A 24,629-nucleotide genomic window follows, 5' to 3' on the forward strand; every position below is an offset into this window, starting at 1 on the left:
CCAGACACAATGTACAAGCCTTTCAAATCCCAGAATAAAAGTATAAAGGCGTAGATGACAACACCAAGCCAAAAGAAAATGCCTAGTCAGGAAATTGCTTTTCCCAGGTGGGTTTTTCAAGAATATCTGGACAATGAATGTAATTCTTTTTGAGGGTGGGTGTTTCGAGATGATGTGGTGGAGGTGGTCGGATATTGAGGTGGATGTTGGGATATAAGAACAAGATGATTATGTTGGAAAGAAACAAAAAGCTCCAGGCTTTTATAGAGTAAGGCAGAAACACGCTCAAAGGGATATCGAACAAATGCGAAAATCAAAAAGCTGGAAGAGATGCGGAGGTCGTGGAAGTAGGTTGGTGCTTAGGCATCTTCTGTCTTCTCGTTGACAGGCCTCAGCAAGACAGGCTCTTCGGTGGGTGTCCGGAGGTTGGATTGGTGGCGCTCGGCATTTGGTGCGGGGTCAGGCTGCACCTTAATCTCTTGAATAGCCTCCACCTCACTGCCACCCCGACTGCTCTGGCTGATCTCACCGTTGGGCGGCTGTCCTTCGATCATCATATCACTGTGCTCGCCGATACCGTAGCGCTCCGCGGCGGGAATATGGTGGCCGTCTTCAAGCTGGTCCTTTTGCTGGGGAGTCCAAGCCAGGTAGTCACGGCGGACCTCAACATAGTCGTAGGCGAACTCGCCCAGCTGGTCGTCGTCCATGCCGAGCAATTCGGCTTCCTCGGAGGCGCGGAGGTTGAGACCGGGGATGGCGTTGATGGCGAGAGCGATAAGGGCGGACATGACGAATGAGTAAGCGGCGGTAGCGACGATGTAGGCGATCTGAACGTAAAGCTGCTTGTAGTTGTGAATGACCCAGCCACCGACCCCGGTGCCTGTGTTTACACCGTCCAGGCCCACGATGGCGTCATCCGCGAAGAAGGCGTTGAAAACGAGACCGACGATACCGGCGATACCGTGTTCAGCCAACACATCCATGGAGTCATCAATGCGGATCCAGAACTTGATCTTGGTCGAGTAATTGCAAACTATGCCAGTCACGATTCCCAGAATCACACTGGCCCAAGGAGTAATGAAACCCGAAGCCGGAGTCGCGGCCACAAGTCCCGAGATGGTACCGGAACACCAACCGACCATCGACCACTTACGAGCAAGACGCCAATCGAGCAAAACCCAAGTGATGGCTCCGAAGGCGGCAGTCAGGTTGGTGTTCCAGGAGGCCATGGTGGCACGAAGGTTGGCACCGAAGGCCGAGCCACCGTTGAATCCAAGCCAGCCGAACCAGAGAAAGACGGTGCCGAGAAGGATGAGCGAGACGTTGTGAGGGCGGAAGTTGAGCATCATGCGTTCTTGTCGACGGCCGAGAACCATTGAGTAGGCGAGAGCGGTAAAACCGGATCCAATTTCCACGGGGCCACCACCGGCATAGTCCAATACACCGTACTTGTACGCCCAGCCGTTCACGTTCCACGCCCAGCAGGCCAATGGGCAGTAGACGATGGTCGCCCAGACAAAGATAAATACCATAGCGGGGAGAAGCCGACCGCGCTCAGCCACAGCTCCCATAACGATTGCCCCAGTGACGGCGCAGAATTGCAACTAGAAACAAAAATAAAAGGTAAATAAAAAAACTGAAGGCCGGATTCCGAAGCAAATCATACCTGGTAGAAAGCATAGAGAAGATCGGGGATGAGTGGGGAACCCGGGCTCGGCGCGGCCAGGGTCTTCATCAGGCCGAAATTGCGCAAGTTACCGATATAACCGTTGGTCGCGGTCGGGGAGAATGCAAGGGAGTAACCCCAGAAGTACCACTGGAAAGTGATGACCGACATAGATGCCATACAAGCCCAGATCATACTGAGAGCGGACTTTCGACGAGCCAGACCAGAGTACAAGAAACCCAGACCAGGCACCATGACCATCACCATGGCCGAAGCCACAATGATGTAGGCCTGATCACCAGATTGGAACCATTTGTTCAAGTTCTCGGTGCCTATATAACAAGACCGATATGAGGCACGATTCCAAATTCCAGGGATTAGATTGGTTACATACGAGAGTTACCACCCAGTTCATTGGTAGTGAGCGCGGAGTAGTCGGAGGGAGCACCAGTCCAGTTGTAGGATGCATAATCCGGGGAGTACGACGTTTTCCCATTGAAGGTCGACATGATGAGAGGCGAGTCGAACTCCGAAGAGTTCGTTCGACTAGGGAAAAAAAAGGGCGGCGGGGTGTACTGTTCGTGAGAGTGTGTAGAGAAGTTTTCTTGAAGGGGGCAAAAAGTGCTGCAAAGCCAGGAATCGCGAAAAGCTGCAGACACGTGTAGAGAGAGAAAAGTCGCCACGGGGGGAGTCGCGAATATAAACGAAGGAATGGAACCGTTGCGGAGTCTCAGAGCGATAAGTCGGATCGACGGGCCCACCAAGGCCTATAATCGGACCAAATTGTGAGGCAATTGCGAGTGCCAAAAGAACTGGGAAAAAAAGCAAAATTCCAGTTTCAAAGTGGATAATTGATTAGTCCGAACTAGCCGACCTAATTGAATCAAAAAACCCGGGGGAGGCGCGGTTAAGGAATAATTGGTGAAATTTAGGAAGGTGGATTTGATGTAAAGAAGGGAAAAAAAGATTATGACAATATCAATGGGATAATCGGGATCATCCACCATGGTCCCAAGATAAACCTTTTACTATAACTCAGTACTTTTTCAATTCCAAATGCAAATTCAGTTCTTTTGTCAATTGTAGGGGAATTATACACACTAATGAGAAAAAGAGTGAAAATCCCCCAAATCCTAGAATCCTAGCATCATCATGAAATCCTCCCGGTGTATGCTACCGGACCATAGAGATCAGTGGCGGAAATAACTTTTTTCCCTGGTTTACCTTTTTTTTTCCTTTCCAGGAAGTCTTGGCTCCAGTGAAACAAAGTCCGTACTTTCACCCAATCGATCCTCGGTAGGAACCATCGTATTGGTTCGTCATATCTCCGGGGAAATAGGTAAGGTCGTGGGGGAAGGAGGCAATTGAGGAAAATGCTAGTTGCATCAAAACCTAGCATTACTTTGGCGGCTCTTCCAGCTCTATATAGGTTCTAAGTAAAGATAAAGTATCCCCGTGTATCTTCATCTTTTTAAGATAAGCTTATCATAATCATAGTAGACGGTAGAATCGGAGAACTCCAGCGCCTTTCAAGGGAGTTCTTATCTGACATTCTTCATCCAAAGCTAAATCCACTATCCGTGACGAATAATTGGACAACTGAATCAAGGTTATCTGAGCTCTGATTGGATGAAGATAAAGACTTGCCACCGGACGCTAAGTGGGTCAAGTCCGCAGTAAGCCAAGCACTCGAATTTGACTTCCAGATTGAAATTTCTCTTTGGTTCCTGATAAGCTCACTTTTTGCCGTTCCGATAGAACCCGATTCTCGGGATATCCAGGAAAGTATGTTCTTTTTTTGTTCTTTTGTTCTGTGCAGTATTTCAACCCGAATTGATTAGAATTGACGCATCTAATATGAACTTGATGTAATCATATTCTTTGAACAGTTGACATTAGTGAACTACTCAAGTCTATGTCACTGTTCTTCATGTCCTGTAGGACATGGAATGGTCATCGATCGGCCCGCGTGGAGCCCCAAGAGAGAAAAAAGGGTCTGGGCCTTATCAGTACCTAATCTCCGTGACTACATTCAACTAGTAATGTTATGCGTTCATATCTAATACTGAACATATCTAATGATAATCATATACTGGAAGTTACTGTAGGTGAACAATATGGTCCTTGCATTTAGATCAAAAGCAACCCCAATTCAGATCCTCATAGTACACTTCTTAATAACCGTCCTGATAATCGTTGACGCCAACACTACGGAGTACTCCGTCTATGGCGTCGGATTGCAACCCGATTGAGCTTTTCCTGCTCCTTGGCTACTCACAAAAAGGGTCCATTGCCCCGCTATGATCTCAAACTGCATCATCTGATTCAACTAATATAGAGCCCGTCGTGGGTCGACGCACCCTGGAGCTAGGAGACCCTCTAACGTTGACTAGGCTGAATCCCTCGAACTAACGGAATGGGCTTTTCTTACTTGCAGTCGTTTGATGTGGATACTACCGCCTTAGGGGCTGATCTGGGGTTTATGAATCCAGATGTCTGGTTCTATAGGTAGAGGTGAGGGTGAACATGCACGTGGGCAGTTTTTTAACCGAGATCTCCTGTCTTCCAATCCTACACATGCATGAGGAAATGAGGAAATACCTCCATACTATGTATATTCTTGTATCTAAGTATCCTATATTTCGTGCTTATAAGGAAAAGTCTCCTACAGGAATATGACGAGCAATCAATTGATTGGTCACGCGTAGCCTTGAGGCTACCTTTGTATACATTGAATGCATAAATATCCAAGTTATCTCGTAGACATGTCTATGTTCGTTTGAACTAAGTATTTTCTTGTGCTCGAAGGTATCGTTCAATATTTATCGATAGTCATTGCATAGGTCAATAAAGTATCTCATTGTCGTTCTCCGAAGACATCTACATTAGAGCATGTACAGGATAAATATATATCGTGACTACCCTAAACCCCTACTCAGGCACATGTATGACACATTTATAACTGGTCACAAGCAACAGACCAATTTCGGAACATTCGAAACCTCCTATATCGGAATGAAATATCCATAAATAAATGGAACTAAAATACTAGCCCAAGATTGAAGATCGCCACCTGATTTGAAGGAAATTGCCACCCGATCGCGGTGGCGCGATTATGAAACTACTCAAATCTCCATTCTCATAGCCATTTTTGGAACTCCTTTCAACAAGGCCGGCTGGCCCAATGGCAAGGCGCTTGACTACGAATCAAGAGATTGCAGGTTCGACCCCTGCGTCGGTCAATTTTTTGGTGAATTTTTTTTTGGGGTCAGTCATCTGGGCTGAGAATAATTGATTTTGGAGGGCTTTTTTCTTTTTCAAATCTGAAAAAATTGATTTTCAACCTTTTTGCAATTTATTTTTAGATCAATTAAACGGAGTTGAGTTGGGGTGGTACCAAGGCCGACGTTGTGTTAGCCCAATAACCCGACATGAGGAAGAGCGAATCTGACAGTAGTCATAGGATCACAAGAATCGTAGAAGCAATGTTAGATACACTACACAGAGGAGAGATCTTACAAGAAACCTTTCAAGGCTAAGTAACAAATCCGAAGAACATGAATATATTTAGATTTACAGGCCCGCCTAGCGTACGCGAGCCAACATGCATCCCTCCCCAACTCTATTATGTATAGGGGACATTCATCAATCCCATCAAATAGGTTACACACCCATCCTGGGATTGAAACCCAAGAACAGTACAACAACCCCCCAGAAAACCATAATCATATCAGACATTGACGCTATAGCCAGCGCCGAGACCACCCCGACGACGGAGCGCATGGTAGTACTTACGGCCTTCATCGACCCAGAATACAGAGCTCGCGAGACAAACAAGCTTAAACAGGGATCCAAAACTGAGGGCCTCGGTTTGGAAGATGCGTTGCAGGAAAGGGAGGTAGATGACACAGGCTTGGCCGGCCAACGAGCCGAGCACTGCGTAGTTGAACATTTTGTTTCCGAATAGCTCGATTTCGCCCCGGAGCACGGACTTGCCTTCGCTACGACATGTCAGGGCGTTGAACATGTCGAAGAGAACAAAGCAGGTGAAGGTCATGGTGGTGTCGTGGGCGGTGACCACGCCGGACCGGGCGCCCAGAGGCTGGCCGTCGGTCGCATCGCCCATCTCATGGATGTAGATGGCAAGCGTGCCCAGCATGATAACCATGGCAGAAGTCAGAACGCGTTGGATAAGAGGCTTTGTCAACACCCGCGCGGTCTTTGGTCGTGGGGGCCGGTTCATGATCATGGGGTCAACAGGCTCGACTCCAAGAGATTGGGCCGGAGGGCCGTCCATGAGAATATCTGGAATCAAAGTTAGAGGGAACATATGGAAAGAAGCAGACATTGGGATACTCACTGATCCACAGGATCTGCATGGCATTCAGTGGATTCTTAAATCCGAGGGTCGTGCTGAGTAACACCAGACTCAGCGCAGCCACGCTGGTGCTGAGCTGGAAGGTAATGAAGTTTTGAATATTATAAAAAATTCCCTTGCCTTGCTCAATGGCTCGAAGGATAGTCGAGAAATCATCATCCGTCAAAATCATATCGGCTGCCTCCTTGGCAACATCGGTGCCAAGTCGGCCCATCGAAATGCCAATGTCAGCCTTCTTCAGAGCAGGGGCGTCGTTGACACCGTCGCCAGTCATGGCAACCACGTCTCCACGGGACTGCAATGCACGGACAATCTTCATCTTATGGTCGGGACTGGTACGGGCAAAGATCGAAGTGGTGGAAATCGCCTGAGCGAGCTGTGCAGTTGTCATGTGGTCGATTTCATCACCACGCATGACTGATCGAGACCCAGCAGATTCATTGATGGGCATTCCAAGTTTCTTCCCGATGGCCACGGCCGTTGTCTCGGCGTCACCTGTAATCATAATGACACGAACTCCACCTGCCATGAGACGCCGGATGGACTTGTGCACATCCTTGCGAGGGGGATCGTTCATGCCAACTAAGCCTGCAAACACCAGTCCATTATACCGATCGTCATCATCCTTTGGGCTGCCCGGCTTAGAGACGGGAGTGCTAGACCGGCTACCGAATCCCTTCATACCCCGGGATTGGTCCCGAGCAGCACCGCTGGCAAAGCCAAGCACTCGGAGCCCCTCTGATGCCATTTGGTCTGCCGCATTGCGGATAATCTTGCGTCGAGGTTCGTCCAAAATGACCTCACGGCCATCCTTGGTCAGATATGTGTCTGACCGGGCCAAAACTTGCTCAAGAGCGCCCTTGATGTACGCCACATTAGACCCTCCATGGGATTCCCCAGGAGTGCCACTACCGATGATCACACCCATCCACTTTCGCTCAGAGCTAAAGGGGGTTTCAGAGACACGAGCGCTAATCCGATCACGGACATCGTCTTCTCCCAAGATGTCCAATAGATCTAGAATAGCGACATCGGTAGGCTGACCAACCCATCGACTTTTCACAGCACTCGAATCCCTGTCGACGGTCGAGGAGAGAACTGCTGCCGAAGAAGCGCTAGCTGGTGAGTTTGCGTGAGTGCGCGAGAGACGAGCATTGTTTGCAATGTTTCCGACCCGAAGAATGGTGCGTGCAGCAGGACCAGGGGAAAGTGTCGAAGCAGTGTCCCGCTGAACCTCGAATGCCTCATCGCAATCAAAGTGCCACATCTTAGTAACAGTCATATGGTTCATGGTGAGAGTTCCAGTCTTATCACTGCAGACAACATTGACGGAGCCAAGCGTTTCCACACTGGGGAGTCTGCGCATGATAGCGCCTCTCTTGGCCATGCGAAGCACGCCCAGAGCAAGTGTAACGGTCACAATAATCGGCAAGCCTTCTGGAATGGCCGCAACTGCGAGTGAAACACCAATGGTAAACATTTCCAATACTTTGCGACCTTGCAATAAGCCAATGACCATAATCAGCCCGATTACTCCAAAAGAGATATAGCTCAATTCCTGCCCCAGGCGATCCATCGACAACTGCAATGGAGTCCGGGGACTTTCAATTTCCTGAAGAGAGGCTGAAATGCTTCCAAACTCCGTCTTCGCACCGGTTGAGATCACAATTCCTTGACCGTATCCTGAACGGACCAGAGTGCCCATGAACGCAATGTTATGCTGCTCATTCAAACGAACATCTGCACCGACAGCACCGCTAGCAGGGGCGTCGTAGAATGGCGACCGAGGAGGATCAATGTCCTTAAGAGCCTGCACAGCACCACCAGGCGCAATACGAAGGGCCGCTGCAAACTTCACAACCGGCTCATTCTCGCCAGTCAAGTTCGATTCGTCAATGGTGAGATCCGTTGCGGCGGTAATTCGAATATCGGCAGGAATGCGGTCACCGGTTGAGAAGAGAACCAAGTCTCCGGGTACCAACTCGTTTGCGGGGACGGTAGAGGATGCTTTAATGGCGGCCGATGCGGCGCCCGGGCTCTTGCTCCTGAGTTCTTCGGCTTCCTCCCGGGGGCTTGACGATGATTGAGTAGCATTATTGCCAGTGTTGCTAGCTGTTGGGAGGTCACGGATAAGATGGGCGAAGTGCGGTACTAGGCGACTCAATGCCTCCAGCGACTTTTCTGATCGATATTCCTGGATAAAGCCGACCGTAACCACAATGGTGACTGCAAGGGTAATGCTTACAGCATCATCATAGTTGCCCATGACAAACGAGATGCCTGCAGACGCGAGGAGGAGGAGAATCAAGGTTTCTTTGAATTGTTTGAGGAACCGCAGCCAGAGGGGCTCTGGTTCTTCGTGGGGAAGCTCGTTGGGGCCATCGCGAGCAAGACGGATTTCCGCTTCGGCAGGAGTTAGCCCATGTAGTAGTGAGGTATGCAGTCGCTCTGCAGTTTCATGAGGTTCGAGCCATGAGTATGTGGATGTTGATGTCTATCATAAAGAAAACGAAAGTTAGCGGTGTGTCGCCCCGACCAAAAGCGAGCCAAGAGTTGGTGTTGAAAGGAAATTCGCCTTCTTGCTCACTTACAGATGTTGGAGCATCGGGCCGTCCACCTAATGGGTTGGTGGAGGAGGATCGCGGTGTATCGTAGGTTTGTGCATTATGCAGCGGCAACGCGGGTGTCGCGGACCTTGACATCTCTCATGCTTTTGCTGGAGAGATTGGGAAAGAAAGCCGGATGTAAATGAAAGATAAGCCGTTATATGTATTGTAAACCACTGTTCATCCCGCCTAGATTAAAATTGTTGGAGCGAGCGCGATTTTGTTTGGGGGGGGGGAGATGCGATCTGGCAGCAGCTTCAAACGGGGGTTGTGTTCCAGACTGGCGATGGAACCCGGGTGGGAACTGGGGGGCCGTGTAAGGTGGACAGATTCAAAGGCCGATCAACCCTGGGTAACACCAAGAAAAAAAATAAAAAAACAAATCAAAAATTGGACAAAAGGAAAGAAAAGTACCAAAATTCACTTTTCTATAATTTGCATTGGAGACTGACACATACGCCGAAAGTGGTTGGAAACAGCCAAGTCCCATGATGATGCTTTACCTATTATGGACTAGACTGGTACTTGCATCGGAATAATAAATGATCCGATATATCTGCATCTAGTCTAGCGTCAAACCTGTAACCTCATAACCTTCAGCCACTCAGAAGAGGCTCCAGCCCCCTCGATTCCTGCCTGATTACATCAGCATAACTCGCTCTTGCCCGAATTCCCACGCGCATCCCTCGTTCTCCCTGGTTTCTCAGCCAACTAGTCCCTCGCCCTCTGTCAAAACGACGTGACGAGAACGCGAAATTTCGTTCAAATTGTACATGTTATTGTCGCTTTGCACATCATTCTATTCTTCCCGTGGGAACGCGATCAGCTACTGAGCCCGCGCTCGAGTATTTTGTTTTGCCCGGCTTCTTCACGCGCGTCACCTCCTGCCACGCCTCACCCCGCGCCGGGCGGGTCTCATCTATCCACATCGTTGAAATTTCTACTTGTCCCTGTGCAGTGTCACTGAACAGTGTATTGCCGTGATGTTCTATTCAGAGACACTCCTATCCAAGACGGGCCCTCTGGCCCGCGTGTGGCTGTCGGCCAACATCGAGCGCAAGTTGTCGAAGTCGCACATTCTCCAGTCTGATATTGAAAGCAGTGTCAATGCCATTGTTGATCAGGGCCAAGCGCCCATGGCCTTGCGACTGAGTGGACAGCTATTGCTTGGTGTTGTGCGTATCTATAGCCGTAAAGCTCGCTATCTTTTGGACGATTGCAATGAGGCCTTGATGAAGATCAAAATGGTATGTTCTCAGCTTTTTACGTCCAATCAGATGCCCTTGCTAATCAGAAATGGAACAGGCCTTCCGTCTCACAAATAACAATGACTTGACAACAACAGTGGTAGCACCGGGTGGTATTACTCTACCCGATGTGCTGACCGAATCTGATCTGTTTACCAACTTGGATACATCTCTTCTGTTTCCTCAAAACTTGGATTTGGAGCCTACAGGCAAGCAGCCTGGCTCATTGGACTTTGGTACCCAGCTCTTAGGAGATAGCACTTTTCGGCGATCTATGTCTCAGGAGCCTCTCCGGCTCGAGGACCCCTCATTGGTTGATCTGGACATTGGTGAGCCCTTTGGAAATGACACGACTATGGAAATCGGTCGAGATGCTCCCGCTCCTCGTCCGATGGAAGAGGACCTTCACAGTGACTCTGGAAAGCTTCTTGACAACGATGACCTGGCTCTTGACATTGGTGATGACGGTCCTCTGTTGGATAACATGGATATTGATGATAACGATCACATGAACGTACCAATGGACTTTGGAGGCGAGGATGACTTTGGAGGTCAAACCCCTCGCGCCAATGGTGATGGCGACCGATTCAACCGTGATACCGAAAGCCCCCTGTCTGACGCAGGATCCGTCCAAATGCACCAGCTTGAAGAGGAATATAACCGTGAAGTCTCCGCTACTCCCGAACTTGCTGCTGCTGCCAAGCACGCTCAGCGTGCGAAGCGCCAGAAGGTCGAGGATCTCATCCCCGTCGACAAATATTCGCACTACTCTAATAGCCAGGTTAAGGAACAGCAGTCGGATCGATCTGCCATCCTCAAGCCTGCAACCTTCCTGCCCCGTGACCCGGTTCTTCTCACTCTTATGACCCGTCAACAAAATGGTGACTTCGTTTCCAGCATTTTTGGCGAAGATCGTGGCCGTGGATGGGCTCCTGAGCTGCGCGGCCTGTTGTCACTGGAATCAGTGAAGAAGGCTGGTGAGCTGAAGAGAAAGCGTGACAGCGGTATTTCTGATATGGATGTTGCGGCCGCCGATGTTCCTGAGTTGGAACTTGGTGACGACGAAGCTATTGTTGGCATTGATGAGGGCATCGGTCTCGACACAACCCTCAACCAGCCTGAGATTGAATTCCCTGGTGATGACGCTCAGGATCTGCATCTGAGTGATGACGACGCCATGGATGCGCCTATGGATGATATGGACGACACCATTCGCCCCGTGGACAACGAGCCTGTCTCCATTGGTACACAGCACGCCGTTCACATTCTACGTGAGCAGTTGGGTGACCCCGTGTCTTCTCAGAAAAAGAGTATCTTGTTCCAGGACATGCTTCCCGAACAGCGTTCCAGCAAGGCCGATGCGACAAAGATGTTCTTCGAGGTCTTAGTACTGGCCACCAAGGATGCTGTCAAGCTTGACCAGGGTTCCAAGTCGATTGGTGGTCCCCTCAAGATTCAAGGCAAGCAAGGGCTCTGGGGCTCATGGGCCGAGGAGAACGCTGCTGGTGCTGCCAGCCAATTGAGCCAGGTTCTATAGAGGGTAAATCGTCCATACTGAAACCTAAGAAAAGTTTGGGATACCCTGGCGTATTTTTACTTTCATGTACAGCTGAGTTACGGTCTATGGGTTGCTGGAAGATCCGATAATTGTCTGATCGTATCATTTTCGATGCTTACCTGGAGTTAGGGATTTGGTTGGAGAACGGTGCTTGGGCGATTGCTGTTTAATGGCGTCTTTCTATTTGAGTCTGTTTCTCCTGAAGCGTTTTGCTGAATGTTTTACCTAGTGTTAGCTACATAGTTAATTGAACATACCTGTGCACTTGACATCCCAGTTCTACTTTAGACCTCTAGCTAGTATATCGTACTTGTATGACAACTTTGCGCCAGCTCCGGTACAGCTCCGAAGCAAATAGCAGGATGCTTAAGGTTTCATGCAGGTAAATCGTTGATCTATACCAGTCAATCAGATTCAAATGACGGAGAACAAGAACAATGTATACCAATCTATTTAATTTATGTATATGTAGTCCAAGTTCGACAGATGATATTGATTCACATTCATGCTCAAATAAGACAATAGTATTGTCCCTGATGCAACCTTGTTTTGAGTCACCACATGCGCAAACCCGAAGTATGGTTTATGACCCGCACTAAACCAACTTGAACTAACGTGAATCTGCGGCCCGCGCGGGCCTGAAATCATTAATCAGCTCGGCCTACCTCTAGACCGAATGTTGAAAAACAATTCCCTGCATTTTAATCTCAATGATTCTTTCTTATTTCACCTGTTCCATCTTCCTCCCCTGTCAGTCTTGACATCCACGTGGCTGCCGATTAGCCGTTACCCATATTAATTCCCGTGCGGAGATCATATTCGCCATCCGGCCATCTCGCCGAATTGGATGATCAAAGCACCATGGATGGTGAACACGTCCCTACGGGCGAAAAAAGCGAAAAAAGCTGCGAGGAGCTTAATCGCATCAAGTCCGAAACTGAAGGTACAGGATTTTCTCCAATTACCCACGTGGCGACCAATGACGAGCATCATGATGCGGCGGACAAGCGGCTATCGAGACGTTCCCGCTCCCGCTCACAGTCTCTTGAGCGAAGCTGGTCATTGAATGACGGCGTGAGTATCGGAGACGAGGAGCTTGAAGGCGAGGCGAACGAAGCGGGACAAGACGAGGATGAAGATCGGGAATATACCGTGCGCTGGGACGAGAATGATCCCATGAACCCGAGAAATATGAGTAAAGCGAGGCGGTGGATGATAGTCGTCATTGTTTCGTCTGGCTCTCTTTGTGTGTGAGTATTGCCTGGGCTTGTTTAGGGGCTGGCGGAGGCTGACTTGCGCAGGACGTGCACGTCTTCAATGTACACCACGACGTATGTCCAGTTGATGAAAGAATTCAACTGTTCTCAAGAAGTGGCAACCCTGGGATTGTCGTTCTTCATTTGGGGACTAGGTTTGTGATCCCTTATTATAAGCTTGGAGTCATTACTGATTGTTGTACCCAGGTATCGGACCACTATTTCTCAGTCCGCTGTCCGAGGTAAGCACGGCTTGTACAGCTGATACATTGGAAAGCTCACAGTTCCTAGTTCTACGGCCGGAGAGTTATCTACATCACTTCTTTCTCATTATTTCTGATATGGCTGATTCCCTGTGCGGTGGCAAAAAATATCGAGACTATGCTGGTCTGCCGCTTTTTCAATGGCCTAGCAGGAAGTGCTTTTCTCAGTGTTGCTGGTGGCACGGTAGGTGACATGTTCGGTCGACAGGAATTGGCATTTCCCATGATGCTCTATACTGCCAGTCCATTCGTCGGACCCGAAGTTGGCCCTCTGTGAGTTTTATATCCATTTGACTGCTTGATTCAGCTTCTGACGGAAAGATGTAGGGTCGGTGGCTTCATCAACGAATACACCAACTGGTATGCTTCCTTATTGAAGTGCTGCCGAACAGACCATCTAACTTCACTCACAGGCGGTGGACATTCTATGTGTTGTTGATATGGACGGGGGTGCTGCTTGTTTCGATAATCTTTCTAGTACCTGAGACTTACCATCCGGTGTATGTGTTGCTTTCGACGCCCAAGCGATGCAAGTGTTGACCTTTTTTCTAGACTTTTAAGACGCAAGGCCCAAAAACTTCGCAAGGAAACCGGGGAAGACCGATACATCGCTCCGATTGAAAAATTACACCGGTCTGTAGCGCAGACAGTCTTGCGATCTATGTATCGGCCCATTCTTCTGTTGGCACTAGAACCGATGTGCTTGAGCCTCTGTATATTCTCGGCAATCCTGCTGGGAATTCTTTATCTGTTCTTCGGTGCCTTTCAACTGATCTTCGAACATGTCTATGGGTTTCCGCTATGGCAACGGGGTCTATGCTTCTTGGGTATCTTTGTCGGTATGGTTTTTGCCATTCTTTCAGATCCAATCTGGCGCCGCAACTATGAGCGACTGGAACGAAACTTTCAGAGCAAGATAGGCCAGTCTGATGATTTTCAACCGGAATGGAGACTTCCTTCAGGTAAGAGCGGCCCTCTTGGAGACCTGACAAGTTTTAATCTGATATAGCAATCCTCGGCGGGCCTCTGGTCACTATCGGACTTTTCATTTTTGCATGGACAGTCTATGCTGACGTGCACTGGATCGCTCCTATCATCGGCAGTGCTGTTTTTGGAGCAGGGTAAGTTGACCTGTCATAATTCGAGACAGTTCCAATTCTTGAAACCTAGGTTCGTGTGCTAACGGGCTGTGCTACTAGGGTCATCCTGGTATATGCAGGCATCTTCACATTTTTGGTGGATGCCTATCCCACCTTTGCCGCTAGCGCTCTAGCAGCGAATAGCTTCATGCGTTCAAGCTTTGGAGGGATATTTCCTCTGTTTGGTATCCAGAGTAAGTTTGTCTCAGTGTTACTTGGTATCAGGTCTAGAGTCCAGGTTCCGTGCTTTACATACGGCAATGCAGGATATATTCATCGTGTCCAGCGCCGTTCTTGACGTGCTTGTGATACTGGCCAACTGTCTTTCTTGTGCCCTGTCAAATCAGAAATCATGTGAACCCTTGCTAACGGCTCCAGTGTACAACAATCTTGGGTATCACTGGGCGACTTCGCTGCTAGCCTTTCTCACCCTTGCCATGCTTCCCTTTCCGTAAGTTTTGATTTGCTTTGGTTTCCTTCAACTTGATTTCCTGCGCTATGGCCCCCAGACTTTCTTTCTCTTGCATTGAAAGCCCTCGATATTTTATTGCGGGGCGGTTTGATAGTCCAGCTGCATGCAGATGTTGGCCAACTCAACTTCCACACATGGCATTTGTTGAATTCTACTAATAATCCATTCAGGTACATCTTCTTCCGATATGGAAGTCGTATTCGACAAAAGAGTCGCTTTGCCACCCATCAAACGTGAAGATTATTTCAAACGGTTTCTTGCTTGTACTGAAATGGCCCGAGCAAACACCTATACCGTACCTACATTATTTTAATCCAACACGGTTTTGCTCTCAACTATGCAGTTATAGAGGGACGACTGCATGATTCCCTTAGGTAGTGTTGCAGGTCAACGCTCTTCCCAACGTCCCATGTCTGGTTTGTGATGCTGTGTCAACAAGTTTTGGACATGGTATTGCATCCTATAGCTATATTCATATTTGGCCGGTCTTTCAAAACCAAAGCTCAACAGTCCAGCTGCTGTCCCACCCACGGCTGGATTTACAATGTGAATAACAATAGAAATCGTAGATGTTTTTGCTTGAGACGCTTGGACCACATCAGTTTAGGAGTTGAGAAAGTCTACTTTCGGCCCAGTCTTGACTCAGAATTTAGCTCCATTGTTTAGGCGTTGCGATTAGATCAAAGCCAAGAATTCGGCCCACAATTTCTTTGTTTCTGGGGTGGGTTTGGACCAGAATTCAATTCTCCGACATCCCTTCCCGCTTTAGGCCAGTTGCAAAGATCACGAGCATCATGTGGTCTTAGTTTTCAACTTCTATGCTACTATCTACGTCTCTCCCAATTTAGCTGAGCAACATGCTTGGAGACTAGGATATAAATGAGAACCTAATGTTAACCCACTTAACCGAGGCACTCACTCAGGCACATAACCTCGGGATAAAACGGGATTTGAGTGGAGGAAAAATCCGGAACCCTGGACAATACAAGGTTATGAGCGGGGACATACAGAGATTGAGGCTTTTTGCCCATAATTTCCTAAGCAGATTTTTTTTCCATTGAAGGATATCTGATATAGCAAAATGGTTTTTCCACACGTGCCCAACTGCCCCAGTCGTTGGGGGATGTACGATCTGCCGGTGCAGCCAATCCGGGTAAGGATTTCACATTAAAGAGGAGCTTTGGTGTTACAAGACAAATGCCGATCCAGTCATTGACGCCTCAAACGTCAGCATGTGAATTAGAGGGGAAAAAACTTGAAAAATTCTTATAGTTAATGCTCCAAGTTTAGCTCTCAAATAGAATACATGTTTTTTTCGCTTACAATTTCTATAATACGAGAATTTGAGTCTCATTTTATTTCAGTTTCAAATTATGTAACGTAAAGGTAAAAAAACGGACATTACGAAACCTCGAACTATATCCAGCCTTACGCGTTGTATATGTATGAAATCCTCATAGAAAGATTATACTCAAAGGAAAGAAAGAGAAAAGACTAAAGGAGAGAGAGAAAATAAAAAAATGAAGCTAGATATATCAATACCTTGAAAATATACTTATGATTTTCCCTGGTTGTTGCAGCAATCGGTTGGGTTGAAGTCTTGCCTGTTGATGCTTAGACCTCAAGAGTCACGGGAACATTCCGAAGTTAGTTGCAATTCTCAGACCCTCCACCTTCTTCATCTTTTTTCTCCGCGCAGAGCTGACAGGCCTCCGTTATTTTCTTGGACTTTCCCGACGGCTCTTTTGAAGTTGTCTATCTTGGGACCTCTACCTCGTACGAACCGAATACATTCCCGCTTCCCCGCAGCCGAACGAACCTGCCGCCTTCTCTCCACTCCCGATTTCAGCTGCGCCCGTAACCGTTGCGGCATTTTCCTCTCCTCACCTGTCGCGTGAACTCCTGAACAAGCTTGCAATTCCACGACCCTTCAATGTGTCAGATCTTTGCACTTACGTCTTACTCCGAGTCGATTGTGCCTCATTACACCCGTGACTCAACCCGACTGCCTTCCGTTCCCCCGCCAGAATTGCTCACGAGCGCGCGACTATAGACGAGAACTACCGAAATTCCCAGTGATAAGCGGAGTGGATACTAGGAGCTGGATACGCAGTGCTGTCAAGTTGCGACCATTTAATTCTGCTCGGTACATAATTGCGCCGACACGTGGATCTCCCGATCTCCATCTTCTCTCCATTTGCCGAGACGATCCCAAGTGCGCGGATGGTCCCGTCGCCACAGCCTCGAGATCGTGCGATCGAACAACGACGAGTGCCGGTATAGCTCTTCGGATAGCAGACCGAATACTTTTTAAAGCTCTGGGAGCGTGTTAGTGTTACTTTCATTCTTAGTTCCCCGCCCCGGGATACATGACGAAATGAACATGGAAGCCAAGAACGGCACCCCGGTCCCCATGGACGGCGATCGCGATTCCGCCGATATCACTGAATATTCGGAGCCACTGGACTCCGGCAGAGAGAAGTCTAATGGCAATGTGAAGGCCGAAAATCGCAAAGCTGCGAATGCTAAAGATCCATCGCGACCGCGGCGGAAAAAGGCCCGCCGAGCTTGTTTCGCCTGTCAGCGAGCTCATTTGACGTGCGGTAAGCATGATGATCGGCACCAAATAATTTCTTGGCTAACATCCCCATTTTTCAGGCGACGAGCGACCATGTCAGCGCTGCATTAAGCGGGGTCTACAAGAGGCTTGTCATGATGGTGTTCGTAAAAAGGCCAAGTATCTGCACGATGCCCCGGACGGAGCATTGATGCCCGGAGTACCGCCCGCGAACTTCTATCCTAACAACACTCCCATGCGAAGTAGTTTGCCCTTGTCTAGGAATGGCAGCAGCACGAACACTGTGCAGCAGCAACAGTCCCAGCCGCAGCAGCAGCCGCAGCAAGCAAACAACAATTTCTACCCCACGCCACAGCCACAACCCCAGTCGCAGGGCTCCTACAACATGTACCAAGAAACGGCCATGGGTCAAAGTCCTTTTACCACTCAATCACCTGTTTCACCTACGTACAACCTCAAGACCAGTCAGAATGGTCGCAACCCAAGCTTATCATCCACTGTGAACCAACAACCCCCCAATACCGCCCTCTCCGGAGAGACTTCCCAACCAGCAAATCCGTTCGCGGGGCCATTTTTCGACCCCAGCGACCCTGCTCTTTTCAACTTTGATTTGTCCAGCATGAATTTTGAAAATCGCTACGGTGCTCTTGAATTTGGGATGCTGGGACACATGGCGACCGGGGCTGGAGATTCGCCTACTGAGTCAGGCACACAGCGAGGGTCGCTGGGCCGCAGTGGATCGGCGCAGTTCTCCACGCCAGCTCCTGGATATGGTGAAAGTCCGGGGAATCAGCCTTTCATGTTTGGCGATCCCTTGCTGAATGAGTGGTCAACGGGACAGGCCTCGGGCCAGCCGCATGTGAACGTCGGCGGCGTGTATGGTCAGAATGGCATGCTTCCGGGACACATGAAAGCAGATGGACCACATGCTTTCGCTATTGAAAGTGGCCCTGCGAACTTCACCAGCCCTGGATCAGCGAGTAGTCCACACGTGGCTACCTCTACTTTTGACGATGGGACATTCAACGCGGGTGCCAAGTCCAACAGTCTTGCGCCCAACGGACAGCGACCGATGATCACTACACCTAGCTTGAAGCACCAACAATTACATGTCGGGCCCAAGCGACGTCATCGTAATCCGTCGTCGATATACGAAAGTGTCAAAGAACCGTATGCTTATACGAGTGGTTTCCACAATCTCACTGCCTTCATCCAGCGTCGCTTCTCACCACAGAAGACCGTGCGTATCGCCAAGTCTTTGGCATCTATCCGACCCTCTTTCATTGCGACCACCAAGACCCTTAATCGAGATGATTTGATTTTTATGGAGAAATGCTTCCAACGAACCCTTTGGGAATACGAGGACTTCATCAATGCCTGTGGCACGCCCACAATTGTCTGCCGACGGACGGGAGAAATTGCCGCCGTTGGGAAGGAGTTTAGCATTTTGACAGGATGGAAGAAAGATGTCTTGTTAGGCAAAGAGGCCAATTTGAATGTCAACACTGGCGGTACAGGACAGCCGCAATCCGGCACAAGCTCACGTGGTAGCTACACACCCCGTGGCTCGACGCTAGAGAACACCAACGGTCGACCCCAACCAGTCTTCCTGGCAGAGCTTCTTGACGATGATAGCGTTGTAGAGTTTTATGAAGATTTTGCGCGCCTAGCATTCGGTGATTCTCGGGGCAGTGTAATGACTCGCTGCAAGCTCCTCAAGTATAAAACCAAGGAAGACATGGAGGTGGCGCAGGAAGACAACGGAAAGTGGAACAACCACCTACGCAAAGGTGGCATTGCCGGTGAGGCTGGCATGAACCAGCTTGGGTTCAAGGACGGCAAAGTCGAGTGCGCGTACTGCTGGACAGTTAAGCGAGATGTGTTCGACATTCCAATGCTTATCGTGATGAATGTGAGTATCCCCGAGCTGTGCCAAGCAAGAATTTTGACTAATCATGCAACAGTTCTTGCCCTGTATTTGATTTGCGCCACCCCATCCTCAGTTGTGGATGTTGTCCAATTTCTATGGTGATATCTTGGGTCTTTTCTTGTACTGCACACTTTTCCGCTGTTCTTGTTATTCTCTTCATACCCTTGACTAGGCCATCCCTTGTCTTTTGTCTCTTTGATCTGGGTTTCCGGTACATATTTTGGTTTCTTGTGGGACTACATGATTCCCCCGATTCTTTGTTTGTTCTTACTCGTACATACAACCGGTGTTTTTAGGCCTAGCGGTTCATGGCCCAGTGTGAACCGTTGGAACCTTTATTTTTGTGTTTCTGGCGCTCAAAAGGCTAAAATGATATCTTGGGCTGGGACTGTGTTTTTACGAGATTAATGCCATTCATCCTATAACTGTCAACGTTTCAATGCTATTGGGCGTTGCCATGTAATCTTGATTGGATCGTCTATATGCTGATCATTATTGAAACGAATCATAAGACGTAGATTTCTAAGTTGCATTTGCATGTGCATCCTGCATGACTGCCTCAGATATCGGGTGTCGAATTTCTTATCGACAGCCCCACCAACAGCCCGCTCATCCGACTTCCAGCTTCCTTCTATCATCGTTCCCTACGTCTCACCAATAACTCGCAATTCTCTGTCCTATCTCGTCGTGCACATTGACGTGATAGCCCCGTGACTGACATATAAGTATCCTACGCTCACTCCCAACTTTGCCGTGATCTGGTATTACGTGAACCCCGCGCCAACTCCAACTCGCACAACCGATCACCACTTGATTACCGGAAACCCCGCAAAAGCTTTGATTTCACTAAGAAATATCCACGATGCGACCCGACAAGCCCCGCGACCCTGTTGCTGGCCCCGATGCTGGTCCAGAAGCCCCGTACCCCATTCGATTGTCTGGTCCAGTGATTAAGGGCTTTGGCCGAGGGAGCAAAGATGTATGCCGAACTAAAGCTCTTCCAATGCGTGGATTATTTGAATTACTATAGAAAGACATATACTAAACTCCAGCCTGTAGTTAGGAATCCCGACAGCCAACATTCCCGCCGACGACTTATCCAAGGACCACCCAGATCTGACAACAGGCGTCTACTACGGAGTGGTAGCACTCGACCCCAAGGACTTTGCGCATGAGAATGGCTTAACGGGAGATACCGAGAAAGCCAGCGAGCCAATTATCCAGCCGGCAGTTCTGAGCATTGGGTATAATCCCTACTATAAGAACACCGTGCGGTCGGTGGTATGTGACCCGTTCACCTTAACAATTGACGCAATGTCGCAATTTCAATCCCCGGTAAGCTGCTGACATGAATCTAGGAAATTCATATTATGCCTCCTCTCACTCAGCCATCCCCAACCGCTATCCCGCAGCCGAAATTCAACCGCCTTCCTGATTTCTACAATACGCACCTCAACCTCCTCATTCTGGGATATATTCGTCCGGAGTATGACTATGTCTCTGTGGATGCACTGATTGAGGATATTCGTGTAGACTGCGAAGTTGCGCGACAAAGCCTGTTGCGGGACGCGTACAAGCGATATCTCGTTGATGACGGACGCGTCCCGGAGAAGGTCGCCGAAGATCGGAAGTGGTTGTCAAGCTTCTAATCAAAAGTTTGCACATGAATATTAGATGCTTGATAGAATTGATGAATTAAATGTCTTGTTTCTGGAAAAGCTGATTCAATGTTGGATCTATCTGTCTATATCGGTCTTGAATTATGAAGATCTAATTTAATATATCTAAGAAAGTCATAAATTACCTTCTCCCTCCATAATGGAATCCGAAAGAGCTATCAAATTACTTTATTGTCGATTCAGATACTCTGAAAGTAATAACTCAAAGAATACAAGTCTTACTAATGCTATTCTGCCTAGAAGGTGTGAGGTGGGACCCCAGTATCATTAGGATTTTAGATATAATAGTAGAGGAGTAGATAAATTGCAAAATAGCAGTTAATATTATATCATATCAAGACTGATTCTTTTAAAGAATCAGGAGATAAGCGAAACTTATATTCCCCCAGGGCAAAGTTGTGAATTTTGGCACCACTGACAACCTTTCATTTCCCTTAGTGGCCGAGAATCCATATCCACGGCATATGCACCAACTACAACGCTACTACCAATGACTCAGCCTGGATGGTTGGAAAGCAGTTGTACGAAAAAATTGATTTTCTTTCTCCTTCGTTGCAGAGTGAACACGAGCATATTCAAGTGAATCATGATCACTATACCGCAGGTCCCAGCCCCGAAGATTAAAGATCGAGAATGTCAAACTTTCAACTGATACAGGAGCCTCCTCAGGACCCAGTTCTTCAGTCCCGTTTTGAACTCCACGAGATCTAGCTCATCGGCGATTATGTTCTGGAGCTCTCGAAGCACATCAGGCGTATAGTCCAGGCTTCCGCTTTCGGTAAGCCTCTTAAGCACCAGACGCTTGAGGTCGAGCGGCAAAGTATCCGACTGTCTTCGTCTCTGCATTAAGCTTTGAATCTCAGGGTTAGGTTTCTGGAACGCATGAATAAGGAACAAAGAGTACATTCTCTCATCGAGGTCTTCACAAATCCTTTCTGGTGCATCAACTGTCAAGTGGGATTAGCGATGTATGGCAAAACGGCGACGAGATGAATATCATACCTCAGATGAGGTTAGGCTTTGATAGTCATCGCGTATTTGGAAGTACCGCTCGATCAAGGTCATGGAAGGTTCAAGGTTGAGTTTTCTGAGTACCTGTCAGTAATGGCCATTTCATTTAAACTGTCATGGTCTATTTCCATGGAGGTCAGCAATCACCTGTAGCAAGGGCTACAAGATAAGGAGTTGCAGACCTACCATCATGAAGATAGGCCATCTCCGCAAGGCAAGCAACAACAACAACACGATCAGGAAGGCAGTCGGGAACACAAAGGGAAGACCAACCGCCTGAACTTAGACTGAGGCTACCCAAAACCTGTCCAACGTGCTTTTCGCCAAAAAATTCGATTTGACAATGAACACAAGTGTCATCCCCGAGTTGGAAGCAGGCGGCCATTCTCTTAAATCGACAGAAGTATCCAGGATTATGGGCATAAAGACCAGCTTTGCGGATATAATTTGTCTTCTGGCTCAGTTGGCTACGCTCCTGCCCGGGAGAGTTAGGTCTTAACAATATAGTAATATAGAAATAGATAAAGAGACAAGACCTTTATTATCAGACATATAGAGGAGAGTTGAGAGAGAGAGAGAGAGACAGAGAGAACAAGCTAAGAAATATATATACTCGCAAACGGAGGGGACCTGACCCTATACTCTAATAAAAGTGCTAACAAGGATTTGCCCCCCACACCCATCGCATATCCACTCCAATGACAGATCATTGCTCGAGGTCCATCAGGAGCGATTTGACTAATGCATCGATATCTTCCTCCGAGCGTATACTCATATTTCCGCCTTTCTTTAGAATGTGGCTCATAGATACTTCCAAAAGCTTCGTCACACCCCTACCGATAGAGTCTGTGAAACTAGATTCTTCTATTGCCAATGAGTTGAACGTCTGCTGGTCGCAATTAGCATACCCTTCGCCTTTGAGCTGTGACATCAATTGTACAGGCGCACTAAGATGTTGTTAGGCTTTATCTTTCTTTGATGTCTGTTTGGGGAATGATCACCGTAAATTCCGTCCCACCTGGATCCCATAGTTCCCTTCAATTCTGAAGAGCTCTGCGAATGATGCACTCATGGGCACACATGAATAAGCTGGATAACCTAGCTCTTCCCAAAATATCCACCCCCCCGGTTTCAAGATATATTTGACATTTGCGGCGACAGTTGTCCAGTCATCGGCTCTCAAAGCGAGGTACAATAATCGAATATGCACAGCGTCATACCTGCCACGAAGACTCTCGTGGAACGGGTTGAGAACATCATGCACGTGAAGAGCCACGTTACGAGGTTGCAACTCTGTCGCAAGATATTTCGAACTGTCGATATCATAGCCATCTAGCTGGGCTAAGCTCGGCAGCTCTCGCGCCAAGTCGAAGAGCCAATTTCCCGTGCCTGTGGCAATATCGGCAACAACGGGGGCTGACAGGGACCGGAGATGACGTTCAATACACATTGGCAGCAATTTACCGTTTGTCATCTGTTTGAACACCCGGTGATTGTCGTTGAGACGCTGTTGTTCAACAGTCATCTGAGATATCTCAAAAGGGTAGATGGAGGACATCACGACTTGATATCATACAATGGTATCAATCAAGCTTTAGAAAGGAATGTTCAAGAGATGAAAATAAGTATCCAAATATGCGACAAGGAGTATGAGAAGTGATGTTTGTTGACACCTTCACCGCGAGTTGGTAATCGGTTTATAATCACGCCAGCTGATGACAAGTGATATCGCACGGCCCATTTTGGATCTCTTGTTTGTGTAACACAACCCACAATCTCCCGTGGAGCTTATCTCCACTTTGTCACTGCATGTGGCGTTTCCCTGATATTTTTACCTTCGCACGCTCGAACTCACGCTCTGCACATCCTCTAGTACGTATTAGTACACATGTTGTACAAAGATACGATATGAAGGTGGAGATTGAGTGCATATATGGATATGATATGTGTAAGAGGGATAGCCTCTGTAATGAGGATGTGGGAGGAGATATACTCTATCAAGTACATATGTCAGAAATGATGTCCAGATGGCAATATCGTGCGTTATATGCTGAATTGGCATCTTCAATAATTTTCGCGGTTCAAAAATTTTCGCTGGTACCCAAGAGACTACGAAATATGCTAATAAATCTGCCTCTTCCTGAACGCGGGCTCTATACGCATCGTGGTGTCACTACGATCGGGTCATAGAAATTCTGAGATATTTGATGGCGATATCTTCTATGTTAAATATACTACCTATAACACTGTAGATTGTTGCCATGAGCTCACACAATAACGCTTTAACTTCATACTAGGTAATATTCATTCTACTCTGAACCCATTCCCACTGTGGCTGCCCTATTGGGTTTCTTGAGACTTGATAGAGCATATGGCCTTTACTGTCATTGCGTGCGGGGAATCTAATCGCATGCAATGGTTCAGCTAAATGGTTACACAGCATGAAGGCTGCGTCACATACTCCGAATTTGTATTACTATTCAGGTTTTGACCTTTTCCTTTTCCTCACTGATTCTTGAAATTCCTTGAATTGAGCCAATTAAATCCAATAAAGACTTATCAGAGACACAGTGTATATTCAGCATACTCTCCACTGCAGAAGAATATGGAAGTTTAAACAACATGATCGGTAAAGCAAGTTGCCGGATCAAGACGTTCATGCAGCAGCTACTGTCCGACACTGGAAAAATCAACCAGGGATAGCAAAGTCTGATTTTCAGCTAGGATATCTGCTCTGAAGGTTGTTGATGTGATAGATGTGATTTGTTCCAAATTTGTGACACCTTGAGTCAAGATTTCAGACCCCACTTAGGAAATAAAAGCGATTGTGCAGCAAATTCCAAATT

The 24,629-nt window shown here is 48.0% G+C and overlaps 8 protein-coding genes across 8 annotated transcripts; 4 read left to right on the forward strand and 4 right to left on the reverse strand.

Annotated features, from left to right (window-relative positions):
* Positions 1-359: 359 nt before the first annotated feature.
* On the reverse strand, positions 360-2,175 carry N7520_010836 (ammonium transporter; the record flags this gene model as incomplete). The annotated part of the gene is made up of 3 exons (XM_057144769.1): positions 360-1,604; positions 1,667-1,998; positions 2,061-2,175. 3 exons carry the CDS (start codon positions 2,173-2,175, stop codon positions 360-362), a joined length of 1,692 nt encoding a protein of 563 aa, XP_056990523.1.
* Positions 2,176-5,396: 3,221 nt separating this feature from the next.
* Positions 5,397-8,746, reverse strand: pmr1 (Ca(2+)/Mn(2+)-transporting P-type ATPase PMR1; the record flags this gene model as incomplete). The annotated part of the gene is made up of 3 exons (XM_057144770.1): positions 5,397-5,971; positions 6,027-8,538; positions 8,636-8,746. The coding sequence occupies 3 exons, from the start codon at positions 8,744-8,746 to the stop codon at positions 5,397-5,399; spliced, it is 3,198 nt and encodes a 1,065-aa protein (XP_056990524.1).
* Positions 8,747-9,633: 887 nt separating this feature from the next.
* Positions 9,634-11,434, forward strand: N7520_010838 (kleisin alpha; the record flags this gene model as incomplete). The annotated part of the gene is made up of 2 exons (XM_057144771.1): positions 9,634-9,897; positions 9,956-11,434. The coding sequence occupies 2 exons, from the start codon at positions 9,634-9,636 to the stop codon at positions 11,432-11,434; spliced, it is 1,743 nt and encodes a 580-aa protein (XP_056990525.1).
* An 882-nt stretch (positions 11,435-12,316) lies between these two features.
* Positions 12,317-14,822, forward strand: N7520_010839 (MFS transporter; the record flags this gene model as incomplete). Its single annotated transcript, XM_057144772.1, has 11 exons — positions 12,317-12,705; positions 12,757-12,866; positions 12,919-12,953; positions 13,003-13,247; positions 13,302-13,334; positions 13,388-13,474; positions 13,527-13,936; positions 13,984-14,095; positions 14,174-14,307; positions 14,492-14,564; positions 14,756-14,822. 11 exons carry the CDS (start codon positions 12,317-12,319, stop codon positions 14,820-14,822), a joined length of 1,695 nt encoding a protein of 564 aa, XP_056990526.1.
* Positions 14,823-16,962: 2,140 nt separating this feature from the next.
* Positions 16,963-19,145, forward strand: N7520_010840 (Zn(II)2Cys6 transcription factor domain-containing protein; the record flags this gene model as incomplete). The annotated part of the gene is made up of 3 exons (XM_057144773.1): positions 16,963-17,188; positions 17,244-19,075; positions 19,128-19,145. The coding sequence occupies 3 exons, from the start codon at positions 16,963-16,965 to the stop codon at positions 19,143-19,145; spliced, it is 2,076 nt and encodes a 691-aa protein (XP_056990527.1).
* Positions 19,146-19,955: 810 nt separating this feature from the next.
* fmn1 (riboflavin kinase) lies at positions 19,956-20,742 on the forward strand (the record flags this gene model as incomplete). Its single annotated transcript, XM_057144774.1, has 3 exons — positions 19,956-20,072; positions 20,153-20,374; positions 20,452-20,742. 3 exons carry the CDS (start codon positions 19,956-19,958, stop codon positions 20,740-20,742), a joined length of 630 nt encoding a protein of 209 aa, XP_056990528.1.
* A 666-nt stretch (positions 20,743-21,408) lies between these two features.
* On the reverse strand, positions 21,409-22,168 carry N7520_010842 (uncharacterized protein; the record flags this gene model as incomplete). The annotated part of the gene is made up of 2 exons (XM_057144775.1): positions 21,409-21,719; positions 21,970-22,168. The coding sequence occupies 2 exons, from the start codon at positions 22,166-22,168 to the stop codon at positions 21,409-21,411; spliced, it is 510 nt and encodes a 169-aa protein (XP_056990529.1).
* Positions 22,169-22,489: 321 nt separating this feature from the next.
* N7520_010843 (class I SAM-dependent methyltransferase) lies at positions 22,490-23,308 on the reverse strand (the record flags this gene model as incomplete). The annotated part of the gene is made up of 2 exons (XM_057144776.1): positions 22,490-22,730; positions 22,785-23,308. 2 exons carry the CDS (start codon positions 23,306-23,308, stop codon positions 22,490-22,492), a joined length of 765 nt encoding a protein of 254 aa, XP_056990530.1.
* Positions 23,309-24,629: the final 1,321 nt, after the last annotated feature.

Source organism: Penicillium odoratum (assembly GCF_028828045.1).
Source record: "Penicillium odoratum strain IBT 22623 chromosome Unknown utg000008l_segment0_segment0, whole genome shotgun sequence".
Taxonomy (NCBI): Eukaryota; Fungi; Ascomycota; class Eurotiomycetes; order Eurotiales; family Aspergillaceae; genus Penicillium; species Penicillium odoratum.